This window comes from Balaenoptera ricei, chromosome 11 (genome assembly GCF_028023285.1).
Source record: "Balaenoptera ricei isolate mBalRic1 chromosome 11, mBalRic1.hap2, whole genome shotgun sequence".
In the NCBI taxonomy this organism is placed as follows: Eukaryota; Metazoa; Chordata; class Mammalia; order Artiodactyla; family Balaenopteridae; genus Balaenoptera; species Balaenoptera ricei.
The window spans coordinates 99871509-99895509 of record NC_082649.1 but is presented as its reverse complement, the minus strand read 5'-3'; the positions used below and the strand labels follow the sequence as shown (position 1 = coordinate 99895509).

At 39.6% G+C, this 24001-nt stretch overlaps 1 protein-coding gene across 11 annotated transcripts in view; it reads right to left on the bottom strand.

Annotated features, from left to right (window-relative positions):
• The window catches only part of FANCD2 (FA complementation group D2), an 89716-nt gene that overhangs the window by 28381 nt on the left and 37334 nt on the right, over positions 1-24001 (bottom strand). For 8 of the 11 annotated variants that reach the window (XM_059940301.1, XM_059940302.1, XM_059940300.1 and 5 more), the window contains 15 exons: positions 23436-23503; positions 23165-23268; positions 22697-22757; positions 20935-20987; positions 17815-17893; positions 16635-16759; positions 15529-15616; positions 14879-14983; positions 13294-13394; positions 12762-12870; positions 12501-12536; positions 8230-8376; positions 6214-6348; positions 4830-4961; positions 3242-3352 (listed from right to left, as the gene is read on the bottom strand). In XM_059940301.1, coding sequence (XP_059796284.1) covers positions 3242-3352; positions 4830-4961; positions 6214-6348; positions 8230-8376; positions 12501-12536; positions 12762-12870; positions 13294-13394; positions 14879-14983; positions 15529-15616; positions 16635-16759; positions 17815-17893; positions 20935-20987; positions 22697-22757; positions 23165-23268; positions 23436-23503 — 1454 coding nt within the window. Of the gene's footprint in view, positions 1-3241; positions 3353-4829; positions 4962-6213; positions 6349-7109; positions 7367-8229; positions 8377-12500; positions 12537-12761; positions 12871-13293; positions 13395-14878; positions 14984-15528; positions 15617-16634; positions 16760-17814; positions 17894-20934; positions 20988-22696; positions 22758-23164; positions 23269-23435; positions 23504-24001 lie in introns of those variants that run through there. The other 3 variants (XM_059940308.1, XM_059940309.1, XM_059940311.1) reach the window with 3 other exon arrangements.

Sequence of the window (24001 nt, the reverse complement as noted above, 5' to 3'; positions counted from 1 at the left end):
ATTTAAAAAAAAAAAAACAAGGGCTTCCCTGGTGGCGCAGTGGTTGAGAATCTGCCTGCTAATGCAGGGGACACGGGTTCGAGCCCTGGTCTGGGAAGATTCCCACATGCCGCGGAGCAACTAGGCCCATGAGCCACAACTACTGAGCCTGCGCGTCTGGAGCCTGTGCTCCGCAACAAGAGAGGCCATGACAGTGAGAGGCCCGTGCACCGCGATGAAGAGTGGCCCCCGCTTGCCGCAACTAGAGAAAGCCCTAGCACAGAAACAAAGACCCAACATAGCAATCAATCAATCAATCAATCAATAAATCTTTAAAAAACAAAAAACAAAAAACAAAACAATGTTGAAAAAGAACAAATTTGGAGGGCTCACACTTCCCAATTTCAAAAGTACTACAAAGTTACAGTAATCAAAAGAGTGTGCTAACGGCATAAGGACACACATTTAGACCCACAGATAGAATAGATCCTAGAAATAAACCCTCACACATATGGTCAATTGATTGTCCACAAAGGTGCCCAGACCACTCAATGGAAAAAGAGCCTTTTCAAAAAAAGGTACTAGAAAAAACTGGATACCCACACACACAAAAATGAAGTTGAGGGACTTCCCTGGTGGTCCGGTGGGTACGACTCTGCGTTTCCAATGCAGGGGGCCCAGGTTCAATCACTGGTCAGGGAACTGGATCCCGCATGCATGCCGCAACTAGGAGTTCGTATGCTGAAACTAAGAGTCCTCATGCTGCAACTGAAAAGTCCTCATGCTGCAACTAAGAAGTCCACATGCCACAACTAAGGATCCAGCATGCCGCGACGAGGATCCCGTGTGCCGCAACTAAGACCCGGCACAACCAAAATAAATAAATAAATAAATAAATAAAATAAAAACTGGTTTGTTTAAAAAAAATGAAGTTGAACCCTTACCTTACACCATATTTAAAAATTAACTCAAAGTGAATCAATGATTTAAATTTAAGAGCTAAAACTAAAACTCTGAGAAGAAATCATAGGGGAGATTTTTCATGACTTCAAATTCGGCAATTTTTTTAAAGTATGACACCAAAAGCACCAGTAACAAAAGAAAAAAAATAGATTAGTTGGACTTCACCAAAACTACAACAAAGAACACTATCAAGACTAAAAGACAATCCACAGAACGGGAGGAAAAAATTTGCAAATCATATATCTGATAAGGGATTAATATCCAGAGTATATAAAGAACTCTTACACGTCAACAACAACAAAAAATAATCCATTTAAAAAGTGAGCAAAGGACTTGAATAGACTTTTTCCAAAGAAGATATACAAGGACCAATAAGCACACAACAAGATGTTCAACATCATTAGTCATCTGGGAAATGGAAATCAAAACCACAATGAGATACCACTTTTCAAATGGTAGGATAGTTAAACATAAAAAATAGAAAATAAGTGTTGGTGAGGATGTGGAAAAATTGGAACCCTCTACTGTTCATGGGAAAGTAAAATGGTGCACCCACTGTGGAAAACAGTTTGGTGGTTCCTCAAAATGTTAAACACAGAATCATCACATAACTCAGAAATTCCACTCCTAGGTATATACCCAAGAGAAGTGAAAACATGGACTCAAAGAGATACCTGTACATCAATGTCCATAGCAGCATTATTCAAAATAGCCAAAAGATGGAAAAAAGCCAATATCCATCAATGGGTGAATGGATGAACTAATTGCAGTCTATACATACAATGGAACACTAACAGCCATAAAAAGGAATAAAGTCCTGAGATATCCTACAACATGGAGGAACCGTGAACACATTATGCTAAGTGAAATAAGCCAGACACAAAAGGATAAATATTGTACGACTCTATTTAAATGCAGTACCTAGACGATGCAAATTCATAGAAGTATGTTAGAGGTTACCAGGGTGTAGAGAAAGGGAAATGGGGAGTTATTGCTTAATGGGGACAGAGTTTCTGTTCGGGATGATAAAAAAGTTCTGGAGATGGATAGTGGTGGTGGTTGCCCAACACTGTCAATGTACTTAATGCCACTGAGTTGTACACTTAAAATTGGTTCAAATAGTAAAATTTATCTTACGTATATTTTACCACAATTAAAAAATAAAATAGGGCTTCCCTGGTGGCACAGTGGTTAAGAATCCACCTGCCAAGGCAGGGGACACGGGTTTGAGCCCTGGTCCAGGAAGATCCCACATGCCGTGGAGCAACTAAGCCCGTGCGCCACAACTACTGAGTCCATGTGCCACAACTACAGAAGCCGTGCGCCTAGAGCCCGTGCTCCACAACAAGAGATGCCACTGCCCTGAGAAGCCTGCGCACTGCAACTAAGAGTAGCCCCCGCTTGCCACAACTAGAGAAAGCCTGCATGCAGCAATGAAGACCCAACGCAGCCATAAATAAATAAATTAATTAAAATAAAATAAAATAATGATGTAGCTCTATTATTACTGCCATGAAGAAATCGTCAAACTATACTGCTAAATGAAACAAGCAAGACACAGAACAAGAGGGTAAGGTGTGAAATATAGGTATACAAGTAAATACAAATTTGTTAATTCTCAGAACATCTCAGAAAGCCATAAGCTAATAACAGCGATTGCCTTTAGAGAACCAGATGCCTAGAGGACTGAGAGGGAGGAGACATCTTTCACTACCTTTCTATACCTTTTGAATTTTGTACCATGCGTGTATATTACCCAGCCAATTAATTTTAGTTAAAAAAAAAAAGTGCTGGTTGTTCAAAGTCACAGGCCAGTATGGATTACTGCCACAAGGTGGCACTAAAGACACAAAAGAGCTATGAGTTATGATTCCAACCTAATCTTTAGTTCCTTTGCCTGGCTTTTTCAGTGAATGATGCCCACAAATGAGAGCAGGCCCAGATGGAGTTCACATTAGATGGAGATGTTCCTTAGGGAACAAGGGAATTCCCTGTGTCCCCGTGGCACTCAGTACAGTACCTGAGTGGCTTTTCTTACTCCGTTTCATAATTAGCTGATTACAGACTCATTTTCACCCTAACGGACTAAGTTCCTTGAGGGCAGAAGGTCTAATATATACCTATCATCTCAGTGCTTGGCACACAGTAGACACCTGATGTTTGTAGTAAGAAAATAAACAAATGCTAGGACTACAGCTATGTACTCTATTTCTACCACTACACCGGCTGCAGTAATTTTGTTCAGCAAATTTCAGTTGAAGAGGTTTAAAAGATTCTTTCTCAACACACTGCCTCTTACCTGGATGTGACTGCTGGCTTCATGCTGTTTGCTAAATGCCAGTGTGCTGAGAATATAGAAGAGTTTTCGTATTTGCTGGGGTGACATATTATCCAGATAGTCTAGAATGCCCTGGGAGAAAAAAAATGCCAATGATGAGATTAGCAGGTAACATTTTTTTACTTTAAATAAAAAAATTAAAATCCTCATAAGAGGCACACACAGATAGCCAGGCATCTGTTAAACAAAAGCTCCAGTTCTCTAAAACTATGCTCAGAGCCCAAAGGGTTGATGTTCTGCTTAGCCATGCTAACATACCTCCTCCTAGTTCCCCCTATTCTTTTTCTCCACACTTCCCTTTTTCTTAGTGAAAACAATATTCTGCCAAAAGTTATGTCTCTGACCTTATTTCTCAGCTTCTACCCCATGAATTACTTATTCATCCTCTACAGATATGGAAAGAGTCACAGGGGAGCTACTTACTTTTTGACCTTGGGCAAAGCCTCAGTTTTCTCATCTGTAAAATGGGGATAACAGGGCCTACATAGTTATCTTTCAAAGCCCAGACTTGATTATGTCAAACTCTCATTAAAAACCTGTAACAAGGGACTTCCCTGGTGGGGCAGTGGTTAAGAATTCGTCTGCCAATGCAGGGGACACGGGTTCGATCCCTGGTCGGGAAAGATCCCACATGCCACAGAGCAACTAAGCCCGTGTGCCACAACTACTGAGCCTGCGCTCTAGAGCCCACGAGCCACACAACTACTGAAGCCCGCACACCTAGAGCCCGTGTTCCGCAACAAGAGAAGCCACCACAATGAGAAGCCCACACACAGCAATGAAGAGTAGAAAAAGCCTGCGTGCAGCAACGAAGACCCAACGCACTAAAAATAAATAAATAAATGAATTGGAAAAAACAAACAAACAAACCTGTAACAAGCTCCCTCTTGTCCATAAAATAAAGTTGCAACTCTTTAGCATAGTATTTAAGATCCTTCATAATCTGGCCCTGTCCTATGTCCTCACCTCCCACCACCGCTCACCTTATCCTATCCGCCAACCATGCTAATCTACCTGTCATCCCTCAGGCACACCATGGACGTGGGTGGTGCCAATTTGCTTCTGTTCAAACTGTTCTCTGCCTAGATGTACTTCCCTTACTTTTTCTTGTCAAATCTCTATCCTTCAAGAATCACTCCAATGTTATCTCTTCTTTGAAGACTTCCCCAGTTAATTATTCCTGCTCTGGTGTATCTACAGCACGTTATTAGAGAATTCATCACGTATTTACAGTGACTTACTTATGTGTCTTACTTTCTATCATCAAAGGCAAAGACTAACTTTTATATCCACAGCACCCAGAATAGAGCCTGGCACACAGTTAGGTAAAAACAAGTATTCACTGAATGAATTAATACATAGATAGATGAGCTATTTTTTCTATTATTTGCCCCATCACCCTCACCTCCATATCACCTGCTTCTACCAATTATAGTGCTCAATATCTAGAGTACAAAATAAATTGCTGTTAACTAACAGGTATCAGGTACCTCTCAAATATATGCAAGAAAGAAAAATGATTCAGTACGTCAATGGTAGGACTAGATACCTTCACAAAGACAGCATTCAGCCTCATAGCAGATGGGTTTAGAAGTACCAACTCTAGGAGGACATCCAATGCAGTATCAACTTCAGCTTCGTTCCCACTGCAGATATGGGTCACTAGGGCACCAATCACTTCCTATACAGAGAAGAGTCAACAGGACAGTGTGAAGCTAAAATATGGTATGGTCATCTACACTTGATCTTAGCCAAAAGGCCGAGAAGCGATTGGTATGGTCATCTAAAAGAGGTTCATGCCAGAGGCCATTCCAATCTCAACTTGGTTAAAATCCCAACCCACCCAATCCCATTGTCTAATTCTATTAACTAGTTTTCATTAACGTTAGATTCAGGAGGTTTAGGATTATGTCACTCTAACAACACTACCATCCAGTCTTCATTTATTTCCCATAATTTACCAGTGAGCACTGTCTAAACCCTCCTGATTTTGCTCCCTGGCGTAGTCTTTTTCTTTTTCTCATATGGGTTAAATATTACCCATTAAGTTGTGGTTGTACTTAATCTATTGAAATTTACTGAAAAGGTGGCACTCAAGGAGCTAAAAGTTTTTTTTACAAGTTAGACTTGTACGTTTCAAGTAAACATGGGTCATGATGTTGTCTGTAAGACATTAAGATGGTTCCCCCCAAAAGTTTTAGATGTCATTCTCCCTTTCCTTTATACTGCTGCTCCACACTGAGTCACATGGTTTTCTCAAGTGCAGCAGCTATCTCATGCCAGCTGAGTCTATAGCTCTGTTTTAAATTTTAAAAATTTTGTCTTCATTTTTAAAAGTTCCATTCAAATGTGCTTTAATGTTGTTAATAAAGGTATAGCATATATAAACAATACAAAATAAGACACTTTGTTCTTTGTTTTCGTAATCACTTTCCATAAGTACAGCCCTCCCTGACTGGATATGTGCTACTAAATTTGGTGTCTCGTGTTCATGGGAATAGGGTTAGGCCCTCAGGCATTTCTCCTTCATTTCTTTTCCACCACACTTTTTTCTAGAGAACAACTCCAGGATCAACTGGCAGTTGATTATTTAGAGCTAAGTTTAAAACTGCCATTACTGTACTGTGAAAATTGCACGATAACCCCAGCCCTTTAAGCCAATGTTTGTTTGAAGCAGACTGGAGCTGGACCTTATTTTAGACTCAGAGAATTTTAAAGCTCAAAACACAGAGTTAGATCCTCAAGTCCAATCTCTTCATTTTGAGACTAGGACTAGAACTAAGTTTTCCCAACTCCCAGTTCAGAGTTCTTTCTCCTTCAATGCCTTCCAAACAAGAAGAAATAAAAACATCAGATCACATGCAAGTCACCTGGAATTGCATTTCTTTCCTTTTCCTTGTTCCCTCCTTCCCAAAATAAACATTTCAACATACCTGCTGGCAGTAAGTGTCAAAAAAGATAAATGCATATTTGTATATGAGACTGCCAAACAAAATTATGCTCTGGTCTAGGGAGTGCAACAAACTCTGCGCCAGTGACAAAACGGATGGACAAATATCCTTAAGAACCTTGAGGAGGGAAGAGTAGAGAGAAATGAAGCTGTGGGAGAAACTTAGTTATAGCATCTAGAGTTGCTATTGCTAACTCTTTTAAGATGTCAGAGTTCTCCCCAGTTCTCATTTTAACTTAAGGAACCTTAATCTTTGTTTTACTCAGAATAATCCTTCACCATTCTGAGTTTCTCTCAGGATCAGTGAGATTCAACATACGGATAAGAATTGACCTGTAAGCTCAAGGAAGTTAAACCACAAGCCTAATAGCTGGTAATCTGTTCCTATCTGCCCAGTTTGGAACTAGAATCCAGATTTTCTAAATCCCAATTTCCTCACTTAATCATACTGCCTCCCTGGGGATATAGCAGGTCTCCTCTGCCTTGGTTATGATTTGAAATCAGTCTATAAGGTTCAATGCTAATTAAACTGATTTCTTTTAAAGAACATCAAGAGGAGAACTGATCATGTCCTACCAAGAAGGTAGTAGGTGGACATTAATGGAACCAGAATAAATAATCAGTTATTAAGTCCAGTTTCTTTACTGATATCATCACAATTTAAAAAAAAATCTTAAATTAAGCACTGAAATTGGTATAATGCTTTACTGAGGAAAATGCAATAAAAAATTATATATGGTTTCTGGCCTACGCAAAATTATAGCCCAAAACATGTATCATAGCAGAAATAAGCAAAGAACTGTAAGATAAAATAATACAAACTTTAAATCCATTCCTAAATATAAAGTCTATTTATGTATGTATGTATGTATGTACGTATTTATGGCTGCACTGGGTCTTTGTTCCTGCGCACAGGCTTTCTCTAGTTGCAGCGAGTGGATGCTACTCTTTGTTGCGGTGCGCAGGCTTCTCATTGTGGTGGCTTCTCTTGTTGTGGAGCTCGGGCTCTAGGCGTGAGGGCTTCAGTAGCTGTGGCTTGCTGGTTCTAGAGCACAGGCTCCGTAGTTGCGGCGCACGGGCTTAGTTGCTCTGTGGCATGTGGGATCTTCCCGGACCAGGGCTCGAACCCGTGTCCCCTGCATTGGCAAGCGGATCCTTAACCACTGTGCCACCAGGGAAGCCCATAAATATAAAGTCTTAAGACGCAACTACATATTCTCATTAGTTCCTAAGTCAGGTCCTAAACCTCTGGTTCACCCAGTTTTCTAAGAAGGTATATACACTATTAATATCCTGAATATTCACCTGGAAAACACCATTCCTAGATTATAAAATTCCAAATCAAATGCTTTATATTTCAACAGGAATGATCATCTCAGGGTCATAGTGTTGAATGGCTAAATAGTGATGGTTCAATAGATACAAAATTATGTCTCTATTACCATTCCTTTGATCCTGTTATACTCAGGAGTTTTTAGAAACTACTTAAAACAGGATACAGAAGGCAAGTTTATCAAAGTTGCAGATCATAGAGAGCTAGACAATTAAAATGATTAACATAAAATTAAGATTCAAAAGTCTCAATGGGCTTGAACAATGGGCTGAAACTAATAAGATGACATTTTATAAGGGAGCTGTAAAAGTTTTCTATTCTGGGTTAAAAATAAAGCTATATAAGTATGTCATTAGAAGACCTGAATTGCAATATTTCCTATAAAAAAAGAATTTGGGGTTGAGTCTAGTAAGTTCAACATAAACCAATCTTGTGACTTTTTTGCTAAAAACATGAAAACCGATCTTAGTTTGATTTGATTAACATCATAATGTCTCAATCAAGGTAAGTAATAATCCTACTATGTTTTGAAATATACTGAGCTCCCTGCCAAACATCTACACCCAGCAAAGCTGGTAGTGTCATGATTCCCATACTGAGTAGGAAAGGTTAAAACGACCTCTCTAAAATTTTAAGACTAATGTTGCCTGATTCTCTGACACTTACCACGTAATGAACATAGAATGTACTCTGTAGCAGCTGTTCTTCAAAGCAGCCTGATCGAATCTTATTTCTTAGCACCCTCTCAATGTACTTCTTTGTCTGAGTGTTGGTGCTATAGATGATGAAGAGCATTGCCAGGTCAAGAATCTGCTGTCAATAAATATGCAACAACACGAAAACAGTTTAATAAATCAGTACATTTACTACAACAAAACAGCAGCTCTCAACTTTTTCCCATTTAAAACAAAGAATTCTCATTTGCTCAACATCCTCTCATGGGAGCACCTATGTTTTCATAAAACCCAGAAATATTTTTTAGAGAAATAAAGTGCCACAACTATTAACCACTGGTACCTTTTAAAAAAATATTGGAATACAAGCAAAAGTAGTATTATTACAGAAATAACTTTGAATAGCTTCACATTTATTATGGAAAAAAAGATTAAGTCTCTTGCCAACTTCAGTATAAATTTTCATTATTATTAGGAAAATTACTTTGTGAAAAGTTGTAAAGTCTGTAAATGTCTGTCAAAATGAAAAAGGTTATATAAATTATGATGGTCATTTTCAGCACATTATATGGCCATTAAAAATGAGATAGGGGGGCTTCCCTGGTGGCGCAGTGGTTGAGAATCTGCCTGCCAATGCAGGGGACACGGGTTCGAGCCCTGGTCTGGGAAGATCCCACATGCCATGGAGCAACTGGGCCCGTGAGCCACAATTACTGAGCCTGCGTGTCTGGAGCCTGTGCTCCGCAACAAGAGAGGCCGCGACGGTGAGAGGCCCGCGCACCGCGATGAAGAGTGGTCCCCACTTGCCGCAACTAGAGAAAGCCCTCACACAGAAACGAAGACTCAACATAGTCATAAATAAATAAATAAAAGAACGTGAATTTCTTTAAAAAAAAAAAAAAAAAAAATGAGATAGGGGACTTCCCTGGTGGCACAGTGGTTAAGAATCAGCCTGCCAATGCAGGGGACACGGGTTTGAGCCCTGGTCTGGGAAGATCCCACATGCTGCAGAGCAACTAAGCCCGTGCACCACAACTACTGAAGCCCGCGCACCTAGAACCTTTGCTCCGCAACAGGAGAAGCCACCGCAATGAGAAGCCCACGCACCACAACAAAGACCCATTGCAGGCAAGAATCAACAATTAAATACATTTACTTATTTAATTATTTATTAAAAAAAGAGAGAGAGAGAGAGATAGGCTGGAGACTTCCCTGGTGGTCCAGCGGTTAAGATTCCACGCTTCCAATACAGGGGGTGCGGGTAAGGAAACAGATCTCACATGCCGTGTGGTGCGCCCCAAAAAAATATTTTTTTTAATTAAAAAATTAAAAAATATTTAAAAAAATGAGATAGGCTATATTTTTTGACAAAGACATTCACAACATATTGTGAAGCAAAAGAAAGCAACCTGCAATAATCATAGTAATTCTATTTTTGTAAAAACAATATACAAGTACAAATATGTATAAGAGTGAGTGTGACTGCACTTGCACACACATACAACTTGTATATGAATAGGAAAAAATCTGGAAGAATGATTATCCATGAAGAGTGGCACAGAGAGTGGAGGTAAACTTTATTTTACACATATTTAGATTACTTGTGGGTTTTTTTTCTCCCCAATTAGCTTGTATTACCTATGTTTAAAAAAAAAAAAAGAGGGACTTCCCTGGTGGTCCAGTGGTTAAGAATCTGCCGTCCAATGCAGGGGATGCAGGTTCGATCTGTGGTCAGGGAACTAAGATCCCACATGCCACAGGGCAACTAAGCCCGCGTGCTGCCAAGTACTGAGCCCAATGCGCTCTAGAGCCCATGCGCCACAACTACTAAGCCTGCACACCACAACTAGAGAGCCCAAGGGCTGCAGCTGCTGAGCCTGTGTGCCAAAACTAGAGGGAAGACCTCACGACACAACAAAAGATGCTGCATGCCGCAACTAAGACCTGACGTAGCCAAATAAATAAATAAAGAGTTACAGCTGCCAAGTAACAGAAAAATATTTTTAAAAAAAGAGAGAGAGAGAGAGACAGAGAAGTTAAAAAGTCAAGCAGGACAAAACAGAAAAACACAAATTACTTGGAACTCACACAACTCAAAAGCAAAAAAACAAACAATCCAATTAAAAGATGGACAGGGAATCTGAATAGAAATTTTTCCAAAGAAGACATACAGATAGCCAACCTCCACGTAATGATGTTCAACATCACTAATCATCAGGGAAACAAATCAAAACCACAATGAGATACCACTTCGCACCCGTCAGGACGGCTATCATCAAAAGGACAAAAAATAACATATGTTGGCAAGGATGTAGAGAAGAGGGAACCCTTGTGCACTGTTGGTGGAAATGTAAGTTGATGCAACCACTATGGAAAACGGTATGGTGGTTCCTCAAAAAAATAAAAATAGAATTACTATAGATCCAGCAATTCCACTTCTGGCTACGTATCTGAAGAAAACAAAAAACACTAATTCACAAAGATATCTGCACCCCATGTTCATTAGAGCATTATTTACAATAGCCAAGACATGGAAACAACCCAAGTGTCCACTGATGGAATGGATAAAGAAAATGTGATATAAACACACACACTCTCTCTAGATTATTCAACCATAAAAAAGAACGAATCTTGCTATTGGCAACAACATGGATGAACCCTGAAGGCATTATGCTAAGTGAAATAAGTCAGACAGAGAAAGACAAATAGTGTATGATTTCAATTATATGTGGAATCTAAAAAATAAAACAAACAAAAATGAACTCACAAATACAGAGAACAGATTGGTGGTTGCCAGAGGTAGGGGTAGGGAGTTGGTAGGGAGTTGGTAAAGGGGGCCAAAAGGTACAAATTTCAGTTATAAAATAAATAAGTCATGGGGGTGTAATGTACAGCATGGTGAATATAGTTAATAATACTGTATTGCACATTTGAAAGTTACTAAGAGAGTAGACCTTAAAAGTTCTCATCACAAGTAAAAAAATAACGGTAGCTATGTATGGTGATGGACATTAACGACTTATTGTGGTGATCATTTTGCAATATATACAAGTAACAGATCATTACATTGTACACCTGAAACTAATATAAAATGTCAATATCTCAATTAATGAGAAAAGATATTTTAATAAATGTTAGATGTTCTAATTAATAAAAGCAAAAACAATAAATTACTTGAGACATCCTTTCACTGAAGGCCCAACTCAGACACCAAAATCGTGACAGATTATAGCAGAACAGAATACAGTTATTAAAAATGACAATAAAAGGACTGCCCTCGCGGTCCAGTGGTTAATAAGACTCCATGCTCCCAATCCGGGGGCATGGGTTCAATCCCTGGTTGGGGAAGATCCTGCACGTGGCGTGGCACGGCCGAAAAAAAAAAAAAGACAATAAATACAATGCAGAAGCGTGCAAAATGTTTATGACACAATGTGAAGAGAAAAAAAATCCAGAATACAAAATTATATTTATACAATGATCAGAAATGTGTAAAAACAGCTATGCAGGAGGTCAAGGGTTATGCAATAATAAAACCGTTGTCTTGGATATTTTGATTCCCTACCCACCCACAACCTGGCAACCACAAAAAATTATTGAGTTTTTCATTGTTTTATTCAGTATCACAGCAGCTTTTAAAATAGTCATCCAACAACTGGAAAATCCAACTAACAAAACTCTACAAAACAAGAGATTCCAACTAAAGAAAATCCTTAAAGGGAACCAATCAGTACACAAGAAATTCAATCATCTGTCTTCTTGACTGAAGAAAGTATCTCCAGATTTAAGACAGATTCAGTACCACTGCCCTGAGAGTAGATAGACTATTTGATTCAGTTCTGTCAGGTAAAGGAAAGTGAAACATGAAATGCCACTATCTTGACAATTCCATGTGGTGGGAGGAAGGGCAATCAGACAGACAGAGGGGCCTGAATACCTAACTCATGACCCAGGTGACTCTAGTCCTCACCTCCTCATGGGAGGGGGACTCAGCTTCTTTGACTGCAACTCACTATGCCTGTTTGGAATGTTACTATTTCCCCTTATGGATATTTTATTTCATTTTACTGCCAGAATAAAGACCATCTGGCAAGTCACCCCTTCAGACCATCTTCCTCAGGCAGCTAATGTTTATTAGAGCAGCTACGAAAGTCACAGAAGGGATGACTGGAAGGAGCCAGAGAAAACAGCAGGAAGGAAAGCCAGCAAATATCACTAATTTTACATCTGCAATACTTAAAATTCATAGTACATGAACATTACCTTGTGTTCCGACACTGAGGTGGTGTTTTCAATTGCCTGTGAAAACAAGGGTTACAAAAATATTACAACACATAAGAACACCTTTCGCCTTATTCAGCATGCTCTGTTCTCTTATCTGAGAACCAATCTGCCCATCTGGCAACCATCATCTATTATTTCTACTTGACTGACTTTTAAGACTTTTATTTCAACTATCTTTACTTACACATCTGTCACTGATTGCCACCCATTTCTTCCTCAATGTTTAAAGATCTCACTCACCTTAATCCAGGCTTCTGAAATGATTTTCTCATATCTAACAGCTGACTTTATTACGTCAAAGAGAAGAATAACACAGTCTTGACCGCTGTTTTCTTGATTTCCTGAAGAACTACAAGTAGCAGAGGGAAAAAAAAATCATTCTTCCACTTACCAGAGAGGAACCTGTAAGATCTGGGTTCCTGCTTACTAGCCATGTGCCTTAAAACAAGTCACAACTTCATGTGTACAATGTGCCTTAAAACAAGTCACAACTTCATGTGTACAATGGCTAGTAAAATTGTACTGCAGTCTATCTGGAATTGATCTGCAGAGCAAAGGGAATACACACACACACACACATATACACACATACAGATACTTACACATAGAAATATGATTTGAAAAACTGTATAGTAGTACATGATTGTAATACTACTACCACTATTTGTAGTTGTTAAGTATTAAGATCTTCTGTCCTGGCTTCAGGATAAATGTCAGAAAACTTTCCTTGCCTATGTGAGAAAAAGGGTGATAACTGTCCATGAGTTTATACCTCGTTTGTCCTTTATTTTTCAACTTGCTTTGAGAAGCCTGCAACCATGATGGCAAAATACAATGCTGCAGATCCAAATTCTCCCGAAGCTCAGAAATTACCTAAGGCAAATAAATATTAGCTATGTGTTCTGCTCATTCACAGCAGATAGGCACAATCTATTCTTTCAATAGAAAAACCGTAACTTTCTCCTGAAAGACTGAGGAAGAAGTATTAAATTAAATGTATTGTTGGGACTTCCCTGGTGATCCAGTGGTTGAGAATCCGCCTTCCATTGCAGGGGACACAGGTCTGATCCCTGGTCGGGGAAGTAAGATCCCATATGTCACGGGGCAACTAAGCCCGTGTGCCGCAACTACTGAGACCACACACCCTGGAGCCCGTGCATCACAACCACAGAGAAGCCCACGTGCCCCAAGAGAAGAGCCCACGTGCCACAACGAAAGATCCTATGTGCTGCAACTAAGACCTGACACAGACAAAAATAAATAAAGTGTTTTACTTACTTAACTAATTAAATGTATTGTTAAACAAGGCATTTTGAAAAAGGCAGCTGATGAAAATAGCTAATGTGAGTATAGTATGCCATGTTATTTACTTTATTATTTTTTAAAATATTTATTTATTTATTATTTTTGGCTGCATCAGGTCTTAGTTGTGGTACGTGGGATCTTTTGTTGCAGCACGTGGGATCTTTCGTTGTGGCGTGCAGGCTTCTCTCTAGCTGTGGTGCTCGGGCTCCAGAGCGCATGGGCTCTGTAGTTGTGGCACTCGGGCTCTGTAGTTGCAGCACATGGGCTTTCTAGTTGTGGTGCGTGGGCTCAGTAGTTGTGGCACATGGGCTTAGCTGCCCTGTGGCACATGGGATCTTAGTTCCCCAAAAGGGATTGAACCCGTGTCCCCTGCATTGGAAGGTGGATTCATAACCACTGGACCACCAGGGAAGTCCCCGTCATGCTCTTTAAAATTTCAGAATTCCGGGCTTCCCTGGTGGCGCAGTAGTTGAGAATCTGCCTGCTAATGCAGGGGACACGTGTTCGAGCCCTGGTCCGGGAGGATCCCACATGCCACGGAGCAACTGGGCCCGTGAGCCACGACTGCTGAGCCTGTGCGTCTGCAGCCTGTGCTCCGCAACGAGAGAGGCCGCGATGGTGAGAGGCCCGCGCACCGCGATGAAGAGTGGCCCCCACTTGCCGCAACTAGAGAAAGCCCTCGCACAGAAACGAAGACCCAACATAGCAATCAATCAATCAATCAATAAATCTTTAAAAAAAAACAAAAAAAATTTCAGAATTCCTTCAGGCATTACACTGAAATAGCAAATATAACCTGTAGCAGCTTATACAGAACAACAAGTCTGGGTAGTAGCTCCATTCTCTCCCCTGCTGGATTAATCAGCATTATCAATTAGTTTTGGGACGGAGACGAGCAATTAGAACTGATTAATTTAAATGATTTATCTTGATGTATCTTCCTCAAGGTTAGTCTTTTTTTGACTTCTGAGTCTCACAAGGGCACCACTGCTACCCCCTGTACCTGCTAGGATCTAGCTGCCTACAGCGTTTGTTGGGAAACAGTAGGGTACCTCAAGTGCATCCGTGGCTGTTATGGAATGAAGAATGAACTTGATGATCATAGGTAAATCGTCCAACGTGACAGATGACAGCTTACCCATCACTAACTTGCGGACCTAAACATAAAAAGCACAAAAACCTTACATATTTTCATGTTAATGCCTCAATCTAGTACTGACTCGTTAGGTAAAATTAGAAAAATTATTTCTCTCACTCAGTTTTCTCACTTGTAATTTTGGAAGAAAAACGTCTCATTTTATTTTTTTTCCAAATTACAAGCTTTCAATTGTTAACGCTACAGCTTCTTCAAAAACAGACAGGTGATAAACGTGAAAGTCTTCTTCTCTTAATTTTGGAGGCTGAATTTTCCACTGGTTAGAGGAAGGCATAAAAAGTTGTTATTCCTATGGGAGCAGTTTGTAACTATACAGGCAATACAGAAGATTTCCACTAAAACATACTGATTAAAAATGAGCAGTTAGTCTATCATAGTATGGCATATGAAATTCACTGAAAAGAAAAAAGAGAGCAAATGTCATTCAGCATTGTTTCAAAATGAAATTTTCATTATACGCGATTGATCCAAGGCAATGACTGACTGACATTGGTTCTGGGAAGCGAGCAAGCTGGCGCTCTTTCTGGAGAGCAGAGTCCTCCCTACCTTAGTCAGGAGCTTCGGCTCAAGTCGGAGGCTAGACAGGACATCCAGGATGGGGACAGTGAGCAGAGTATTCTCTGTTAGAAGGTCACTGTGAATAGTAGAAAGAGAGAAGGTGTGCAAATTTTAACAGAGCTGGGCAAATAATGACGGGAAAATCACTTTTACACACCTAATCCTAAGCCAGACTTCATACTCATGACACATACACGGGTCTACTCAAATATATACTCATTATTAGAAAAGAAAGAAAGTATACAGATCTACTCAAATATACATTCATTGGGGCTTCCCTGGTGGCACAGTGGTTAAGAATCCGCCTGCCATTGCAGGGGACACAGGTTTGAGCCCTGGTCCGGGAAGATCCTACATGCCACAGAGCAACTAAGCCCGTGCACCACAACTACTAAGCCTGCGCTCTAAAGCTCGCAAGCCACAATTACTGAGCTCGCGTGCCACAACTACTAAAGCCCGCACACCTAGAGCCTGTGCTCCGCAGGAAGAGAAGCCACCACAATGAGAAGCCCACGCACTGCAACGAAGACGCAACACAGTCAAAAATAAATTAATTAATTAATTGTTAAAACCAGGGAGTTCCCTGGTGGTGCAGTTGTTAAGAATCCGCCTGCCAATGCAGGGGACAAGGGTTCGATCAGTGGTCCAGGAAGATCCCACGTCGCGGAGCCACTAAGCCCACATGCTGCAACTACTGAGCCCACGCACCACAACTACTGAAACCTGTGCACTCTAGGGCCCACGTGCCACAACTACTGAGCCTTTGTGCTGCAACTACTGAAGCCTGCGTGCCTAGAGCCTGTGCTCAGCAACAAGAGAAGCCACCGTAATGAGAAGCCCGTGCACCGCAACGAAGAGTAGCCCCCGCTCGCTGCAGCTAGAGAAAGCCCACGCGCAGCAACAAAGACACAACGCAGCCAAAAAAAAAAAACCACTCATTATTAGAAAAGCAAGTCAAATTCCATACCCTAGAAAGATGGGTATCATCCTCTTTTATAAAATAAGAAACACATTATTACTACTCTTTTTATACTGCAGTGATAAGGCTCCCAAAGTGAAGTCTTGCTCAAGATGCCAACGAGGTGCTTACCCACCTGAGTTCTTTCCCCACATCAGCATGCTGGGAATCCCCTAGGATCTCAGGTAGGCTGGTGACAAAGTCATGCTGCAGGTACACTGGAGCAATACTGATCAGCTGCATGATCTTGGTGGTGAGATCCTGCAGTGGAGGAGACTATTAGAATTGTAACACTACCCAGAATAGAGAAAGACTTCCTACTCATGAAAAGTAGAGCTAGAATTATTTTGTGTACAATATGACAACTACACACACACTCAAGCTCAAAGCCTAAAATCAGAGGTAAGTGACCCAGAGATTTTCACACATGAGATGGTACATAGAAAAAAATAGGCTGGATGGCATATTATTTAATACCTTTTTTTTTTTTTTTTTAATTTTTTGGCTGCACCGAGCAGCTTGTGAGATATTAGTTCCCCGACCAGGGACTGGACCCGGGCCCCTGGCAGGGAGAGTGCAGAGTCTTAACCACTGGACTGCTAGGGAAGTCCAACAATTGGGGGTTCTTTTGCTTTTTTTTTTTTCCCTTTTCTACTGTCTTTATTTCACTTAATCTTCACAACTGTATTCCCATTTTTAAAATGTAGGGATATGTGTTGCTCAAGGATACACAATTAATAAGTGGCAGGCCCAAAATTCCAGCCCAGATGAGATTCCAAAACTCATGTTCTTCCAAATAAAGATTGAGCCTTTGAATGTCTGACAAAAATTAGTAGAATGATTTAAGAACTCTGAAAAGAAATGGGCCTTAAGCAATAGGCTCAGAACAGATTCAACTTTACCAAGGTGCTTAGTAACAAGTAACATAATCCCAAAGAAATTTTCCTCAATGTGTAATTAAAATAACACATTTGCAGTGAAGTAGGATGGTTTCGGATCTCATTGCTTTTGGGAAATAAAACATAATAATAATCTCTGTACTTTGAGAAGTTAATGAATTCCTTCCAAATATTTAATTTATTTAATAAATGACATCCAGTCATCATGATTAGATACATGTCTTATTTTAGAGAAATTTAATGGGTGAAATAACCATGGTTTTCAAATTATTAAAGCTAAAAAAGATAATGGATAGAAAAATATGAATTTTTTGTTTAGAAAGGAAAAAATAACATGCAAATGCCAAAAGTTTAGTTGTTAAGTGTGGAAAACATACTCTCTATAAATCCAAGAGACAGAAAAAGTCCCCAACTTACCTTACTATCCACAACTCTGTCAAGCCACTTCAGTTGATTGATGATGAGTCGAGGCATGTTGAGTCCATCACTGTTCACGCTGAATGTTAGGATGGATGAGAAGTCAGGAACGTAGCCTTTCTGACTTACACAGCAGCAAGCATTAATACTGCATGTAACATTTTCAGCCATTCAGTTAACATTTACTAAACACCTACCATGCGTTGCACACTGTGCTAAACACACAGGTAATACAAAAAAAAGCATGAGACATATGCTTATGTATGTTGAGACAGATGTCTGGAAGAAGACGCACTAAACTGTTAGTGGCTATATCTGGGGAGGGTTTAGAGAGGGGAAGAAAGGTCTGGAGAGTATCTCTTAAAATATATGAACAATTTAAAAAAATAAAGGTAACAAACTTTAACAAATTGAGTAAGATAAATTGTTTTTAAAGGTAAACAACTGGGACTTCCCTGGTGGTGCAGTGGTTAAGAATCCACCTGCCGGGCTTCCCTGGTGGCGCAGTGGTTGAGAGTCTGCCTGCCGGTGCAGGGGACACGGGTTCGAGCCCTGGTCTGGGAGGATCCCACATGCCGCGGAGCGACTGGGCCCGTGAGCCACAACTACTGAGCCTGAGCGTCTGGAGCCTCTGCTCCGCAACGGGAGAGGCCGCGATAGTGAGAGGCCCGTGCACCGCGATGAAGAGTGGCCCCCACTCGCCGCAACTGGAGAAAGCCCTCACACAGAAACGAAGACCCAACACAGCCAAAAATAAACATAATAAATAAATAATAAATAAAAATTAAAAAAAAAAAAAAAAAAAGAATCCGCCTGCCAATGCAGGGGACACGGGTTCGAGCCATGGCCCGGGAAGGTCCCACATGCCGCAAAGCAACTAAGCCCATGTGCCACAACTACCGAGCCTGCGCTCTAGAGCCCGCGAGCCACAACTACTGAGCCCACGCGCCTAGAGCCCATGCTCTGCAGCAAGAGAAGACACCGCAATAAGCCCACACACCGCAACAAAGAGTAGCCCCTCCTCGCGGCAACTAGAGAAAGCCTGCGCACAAGGCCCAAAGCAGCCAAAATAAATTTTAAAAATAAATAAAATAAATTTTAAAACTAAATAAATAAAATAAAAGGTAAAAAACTAATTACATCAATGTGGTAAGTACCAAAAAATGCAAGTAATTTTTACCACTATGGAAACAGGTCAGATTTAGACTATGTCAAAGTACTAAAAACCATTTAAGGATGAAGAGAAGTTGGCTCAGTATTAGTATTATCATTAATATAACAATATTTATTAATAATCATTAATTATTATTCATTAATCTTCATAATAAATTATTATAAATAATTTCCCAGTATTATTTCCCCTAAAATGACAGTCTCTGCCTTCTTCCCAGCCTCCTATATCTAACTTTTGGACCACCTCCAGCACTTCTGAACAGCATTCTCAGTCTTTGTTTACTATAGACAAATTTAACTGCTAAAAAAGACTTAGCCAGGACACAAAGCACAGTGCAAGCCATTCAGGCAAACCATGAATCTCCAAAGATAAATCTTCAAGTTTACTATTGTTACATACAAGACCCAGAAGCAGCACATATTAAAAAGGAGGAAATAAAAATTACCTAAATCCTCTCACCCAGAGAGGTCCACCACTGATATACATGTGTATATTTATCTATGTAAATGTGTATGTATGTACCTTTTTTAAACAAAATACTGAGTGGAACTGTAAATACTGATTTGTAGCCTTTTTTTTCAATTAATGCATGGTATTAAATAATCCTCTTTATAATTTTTAATGTCCACATGATATTCTATTATGTGGATATACCTAATTTACTTAACCAATCTCCTACAGTTGAATATCTCAGTTTACAATTTTTGTTACTTTAAATGGTAATATTATTCATTACTGTTTTCATTCAGAGGTATTGCCTTAGGATAAATTTGGAGGCATGGCTGAACATTTAAGGGTATGCAAAATCTTAGGTTTTGATACACACAACCTACTGCCCTTCAGAGTAATTACATTGCTTTATATGTTTACCAGTGATATATGAGCATGCCTGTTCATCGCACTCAACAAGGGAGATCCTTTGAGAAGGAAAAAAATCTATTTACTGTTTGAAATTGTTGTCTTTGATTATTAATGAACTTGAGCATTAAAAAAAAGTGTTTAATGCTCTTGTATTTCTTCTCCGTGAATTGTCTATTAATGACCTTTATCTACTTTTCTGTTAGGCTGTTCTTTTTTTCTCTTAGTTATTTTTTTATTATTACTATTTTTAAGTAAATTTATTTATTCATTTTTATTTCTGGCTGCATTGGGTCTTCGTTGCTGTGCACAGGCTTTCTCTAGTTATGGCGAGTGGGGGCTACTCTTCACTGTGGTGCGCGGACTTATCATTGCAGTGGCTTCTCTTGTTGCGGAGCACGGGCTCTAGGTGCGTGGGCTTCAGTAGTTGTGGCATGTGGGCTCAGTAGTTGTGGCTGGCGGGCTCTAGAGTGCAGGCTCAGTAGTTGTGGCGCACGGGCTTAGTTGCTCTGCGGCATGTGGGATCTTCTTGGACCAGGGCTCGAACCCGCGTCCCCTGCATTGGCAGGCAGATTCTTAACCACTGTGCCACCAGGGAAGTCCCTTAGTTATTTTATAAAGTAAAAAAGAATTTTTTTTTGGGCCACACCACGCGGCTTGCAGGATCTTAGTTCCCCCGACCAAGGATCAAACCCAGGCCCCAAGAGAGTGAAAGCCCGGAATCCTGACCACTGGACCGCCAGGAAATTCCCTTAAAGTAAATTTTAAAAAATGGTAGCACACATGAAGTATAAAATTGAAAAGGTAAAAGGCATTCAGAGAATATATAACTCCAGCCAACTGGCTCCACTCCTGGGAGACAACCATTATTACCCGTTTATTGTGTATCCTTCTAGGAATACATGGACATATAAATAGATAAAATTTCAAAGAAAGTCACCCCAGTAAAACTTGAGTAGTCATTTAAGAATCTGGAGTCATAATAAATACGATCTTCAGACATACCAATGATGCTTCAGAGCAACCTTTTCAGAGAGAAACATAAGTACACCAGGGTACTTTGAGCATTCCAGAGTAACTCCACTTACTTTTTGAAAAGAAATTCTGGCAACTTTTCAAATAAGATTTTGATAATGGCAGGCTAAAAAAGAAGACATAGGGAGTTAGGAGATTGTCTCGAAATGTACAACAGAAATGTATAATTAGCTGTAATTCTCTCCAACGAGAGTTCTTGGAGGAAAAACCCTGCTATAATTGAAATTCTCATTATAAGAATGTCCACCTGGCGGGAATGTAAATTGATACAGCCACTATAGAGAACAGTATGGAGGTTCCTTAAAAAACTAAAAATAGAACTACCATATGACCCAGCAATCCCACTACTGGGCATGTACCCTGAGAAAACCATAATTCAAAAAGATACATGTACCACAATGTTCACTGAAGCACTATTTACAATAGCCAGGACATGGAAGCAACCTAAATGTCCACTGACAGATGAATGGATAAAGAAGATGTGGCACATATATACAATGGAATACTAATCAGGCATAAAAAGAAACAAAATTGAGTTATTTGTAGTGAGGTGGATGGACCTAGAGTCTGTCATTCATAGTGAAGTCAGTCAGAAAGAGAAAAACAAATACTGTATGCTAACACATATATATGGAATCTAAAAAAAATATATATGGTTCTAATGTACCTAGTGGCAGGACAGGAATAAAGACACAGACGTAGAGAATGTACGTGAGGACACGGGGAGGGGGAAGGGTAAGCTGGGACAAAGTGAGAGAGTGGCATGTACTTATATATACAACCAAACGTAAAATAGATAGCTAGTGGGAAGCAGCTGCATAGCACAGGGAGATCAGCTAGGTGCTTTGTGACCACCTAGAGGGATGGGATAGGGAAGAGTGGGAGGGAGGCTCAAGAGGGAGGGGGTATGGGGATATATATACACATATAGCTGATTCACTTTGTTATACAGCAGAAACTAACACAACATTGTAAAGCAATTATACTCCAATAAAGATGTAAAAATAAAAAAGTATGTCCACATGAATGCTGCCTATATTTTGAATATAACCTGTTGGAATACAAAGATTTATCAATAATCTGTCCTCTGAAAAATTACAAAATGGCTATCAAGGCAACATTAAAATAATCGGATAATCAAAAACATTATTAATTATGATGACAATTGTTAACCCATGATATGCAGGCTTTAACAAATTATCAAATAGTTTGCAAGAAAAGATTTCTCTTTGGAGGAACAAGAGAGCTCTTAGATTTAAGCTAACTAAATTATATTCAAGATTTCCAATGAAAAGGAAAAGAGAGTGGGAAGATTAACAGTGCAAGAGAAGAAAAGAGGAAAAATGAAGGACAGGGTGGGAGGGAGACTTTTCATTGTATATACATTTCTATAATTTGAGATGTTTAAAACATCTCACTGATTGTCTAATCAATAAATTAAGAGAGAAAGGAGGAGGAAAAGGGAAAGATCTAGTTAATAAGCAAATACGAAGCTAAATGGGAGATGATGCAGATGTGAATATGGCAGAGATATACAAGGTACTCAGAGCACACAGGATGAAGCTTTTTACAAAACAGGAATCAGAGGCCGCCAGGATAAATGAGGCTTCAAGATGTATTGGGTTAATCAGCTCAGTCCAAAGACAAAGATATTGCCCTACAAGATCCATGTCAGCAACAGGGCTGTGGTAAACTGTTGCAAACCCAAACTCTCCCATTAACCCTGCTCTGCCCTGTGCTCCAGCCACTTACACTTGGGCATACACCACAAATCACATCCATTAAATGTTCACAGAAAAAGTGGCACAGTCTCACCTGTAATAAGTCAATCCCCAGAAGCAATTTAATGAGGCTCTTACAGTAAGATGTGCCCATGCTGTAAAAAAAAAAAAAAGGGAGAGATTGGTTTTCTATTTTGTTTTTCTTGTTTTAATGTTTTTATTATCCTTTCTCCATAAAATTGGTTAACTATGTAATTTTTAAGGAGAAACTATTCTGTTAGATAAGAAATACAGAACATAAGAAGATAGCTTTTAAGTCACAGACAAGTAGAGTTGAAACTGTATCAACACAGGTGAGACACATTCTAGAAAACATTCTGGTTCTTAGTCTTGTTATCATAAACTTAATAATTTAAAGGTTAGGTTAAAACTTTGAGGAAAAGAGAGCTATAAATCAAAAGTAAAATTCCAAAAAATCACATTCTGCCCCAACCCCACCTCCCAATCCAGTTAAGTGTAACAGACTAAATTTCAGCAACAGTCCAGTGCTTCGTCTCCACACCTGGCTTCCTCATCCTGCAGACGTTCACAAGACAAAAGGCAGTTCCTGAAACTGTCTTGGTCCTCAATGTAAGACTCCAGGCCACTAACGAATTCTTCTACTATCTTAGTGACATTAAAAACAAAAAAAAAAGAGTAAGATTTTTAGTTTAACATTTGCTGTCGATTAGCTAAAATCATTCAAGCCTATTCAACTTTATGCTAGTGTCTTTAAACTCCCAATTCCAGAGTACTGCTGGCAAAAACAAAAATACTAGGGAGAAAATACATACTTTGGGATAAGAAGGATGTTTCCTCAGAGTCTGAAAGAGCTTCTTTTGGAAAACGATTTGATCCACAGCTATGAGGAAAGAAGACTAGTTGGTCCCCAGTGTCTTTAACACTTCCTACCAGAGTTTTACTTTCCTAAGACCTAGGTTCCTGTCTGATAAAACAATAAAGATATTTCCAACCTAATTTCAGAGCCAAATCTTATAAACCCACTGCAAAACAGAATTAGCTTTTACAAAGGATAGCTACTAAGTATTCTTAAAAAAAAAAAAAAAAAAGCCAAAACCTTAGCTGGATGGAATAATCTATGCCCCCAAAGTAGGGCCTTACGTGGCTTTATAAATTTTCTTCTGAAATTATTCTGACACAGATCTAATTGCTCTCTAGGTATCAATTTATTTTTTCACAAGAAAACATAAAGTAATACTAGTACATAACATTCTTCCTTTAAAAAAAAAAAAAAGGATTAGACATACTTCACTTAACATGCATTAATCAGGACCAAAGAGAATAACAACATTCTCTAAAAATCAATTTCAGTTTCATCCTTATCTGAAGACAGATGGTG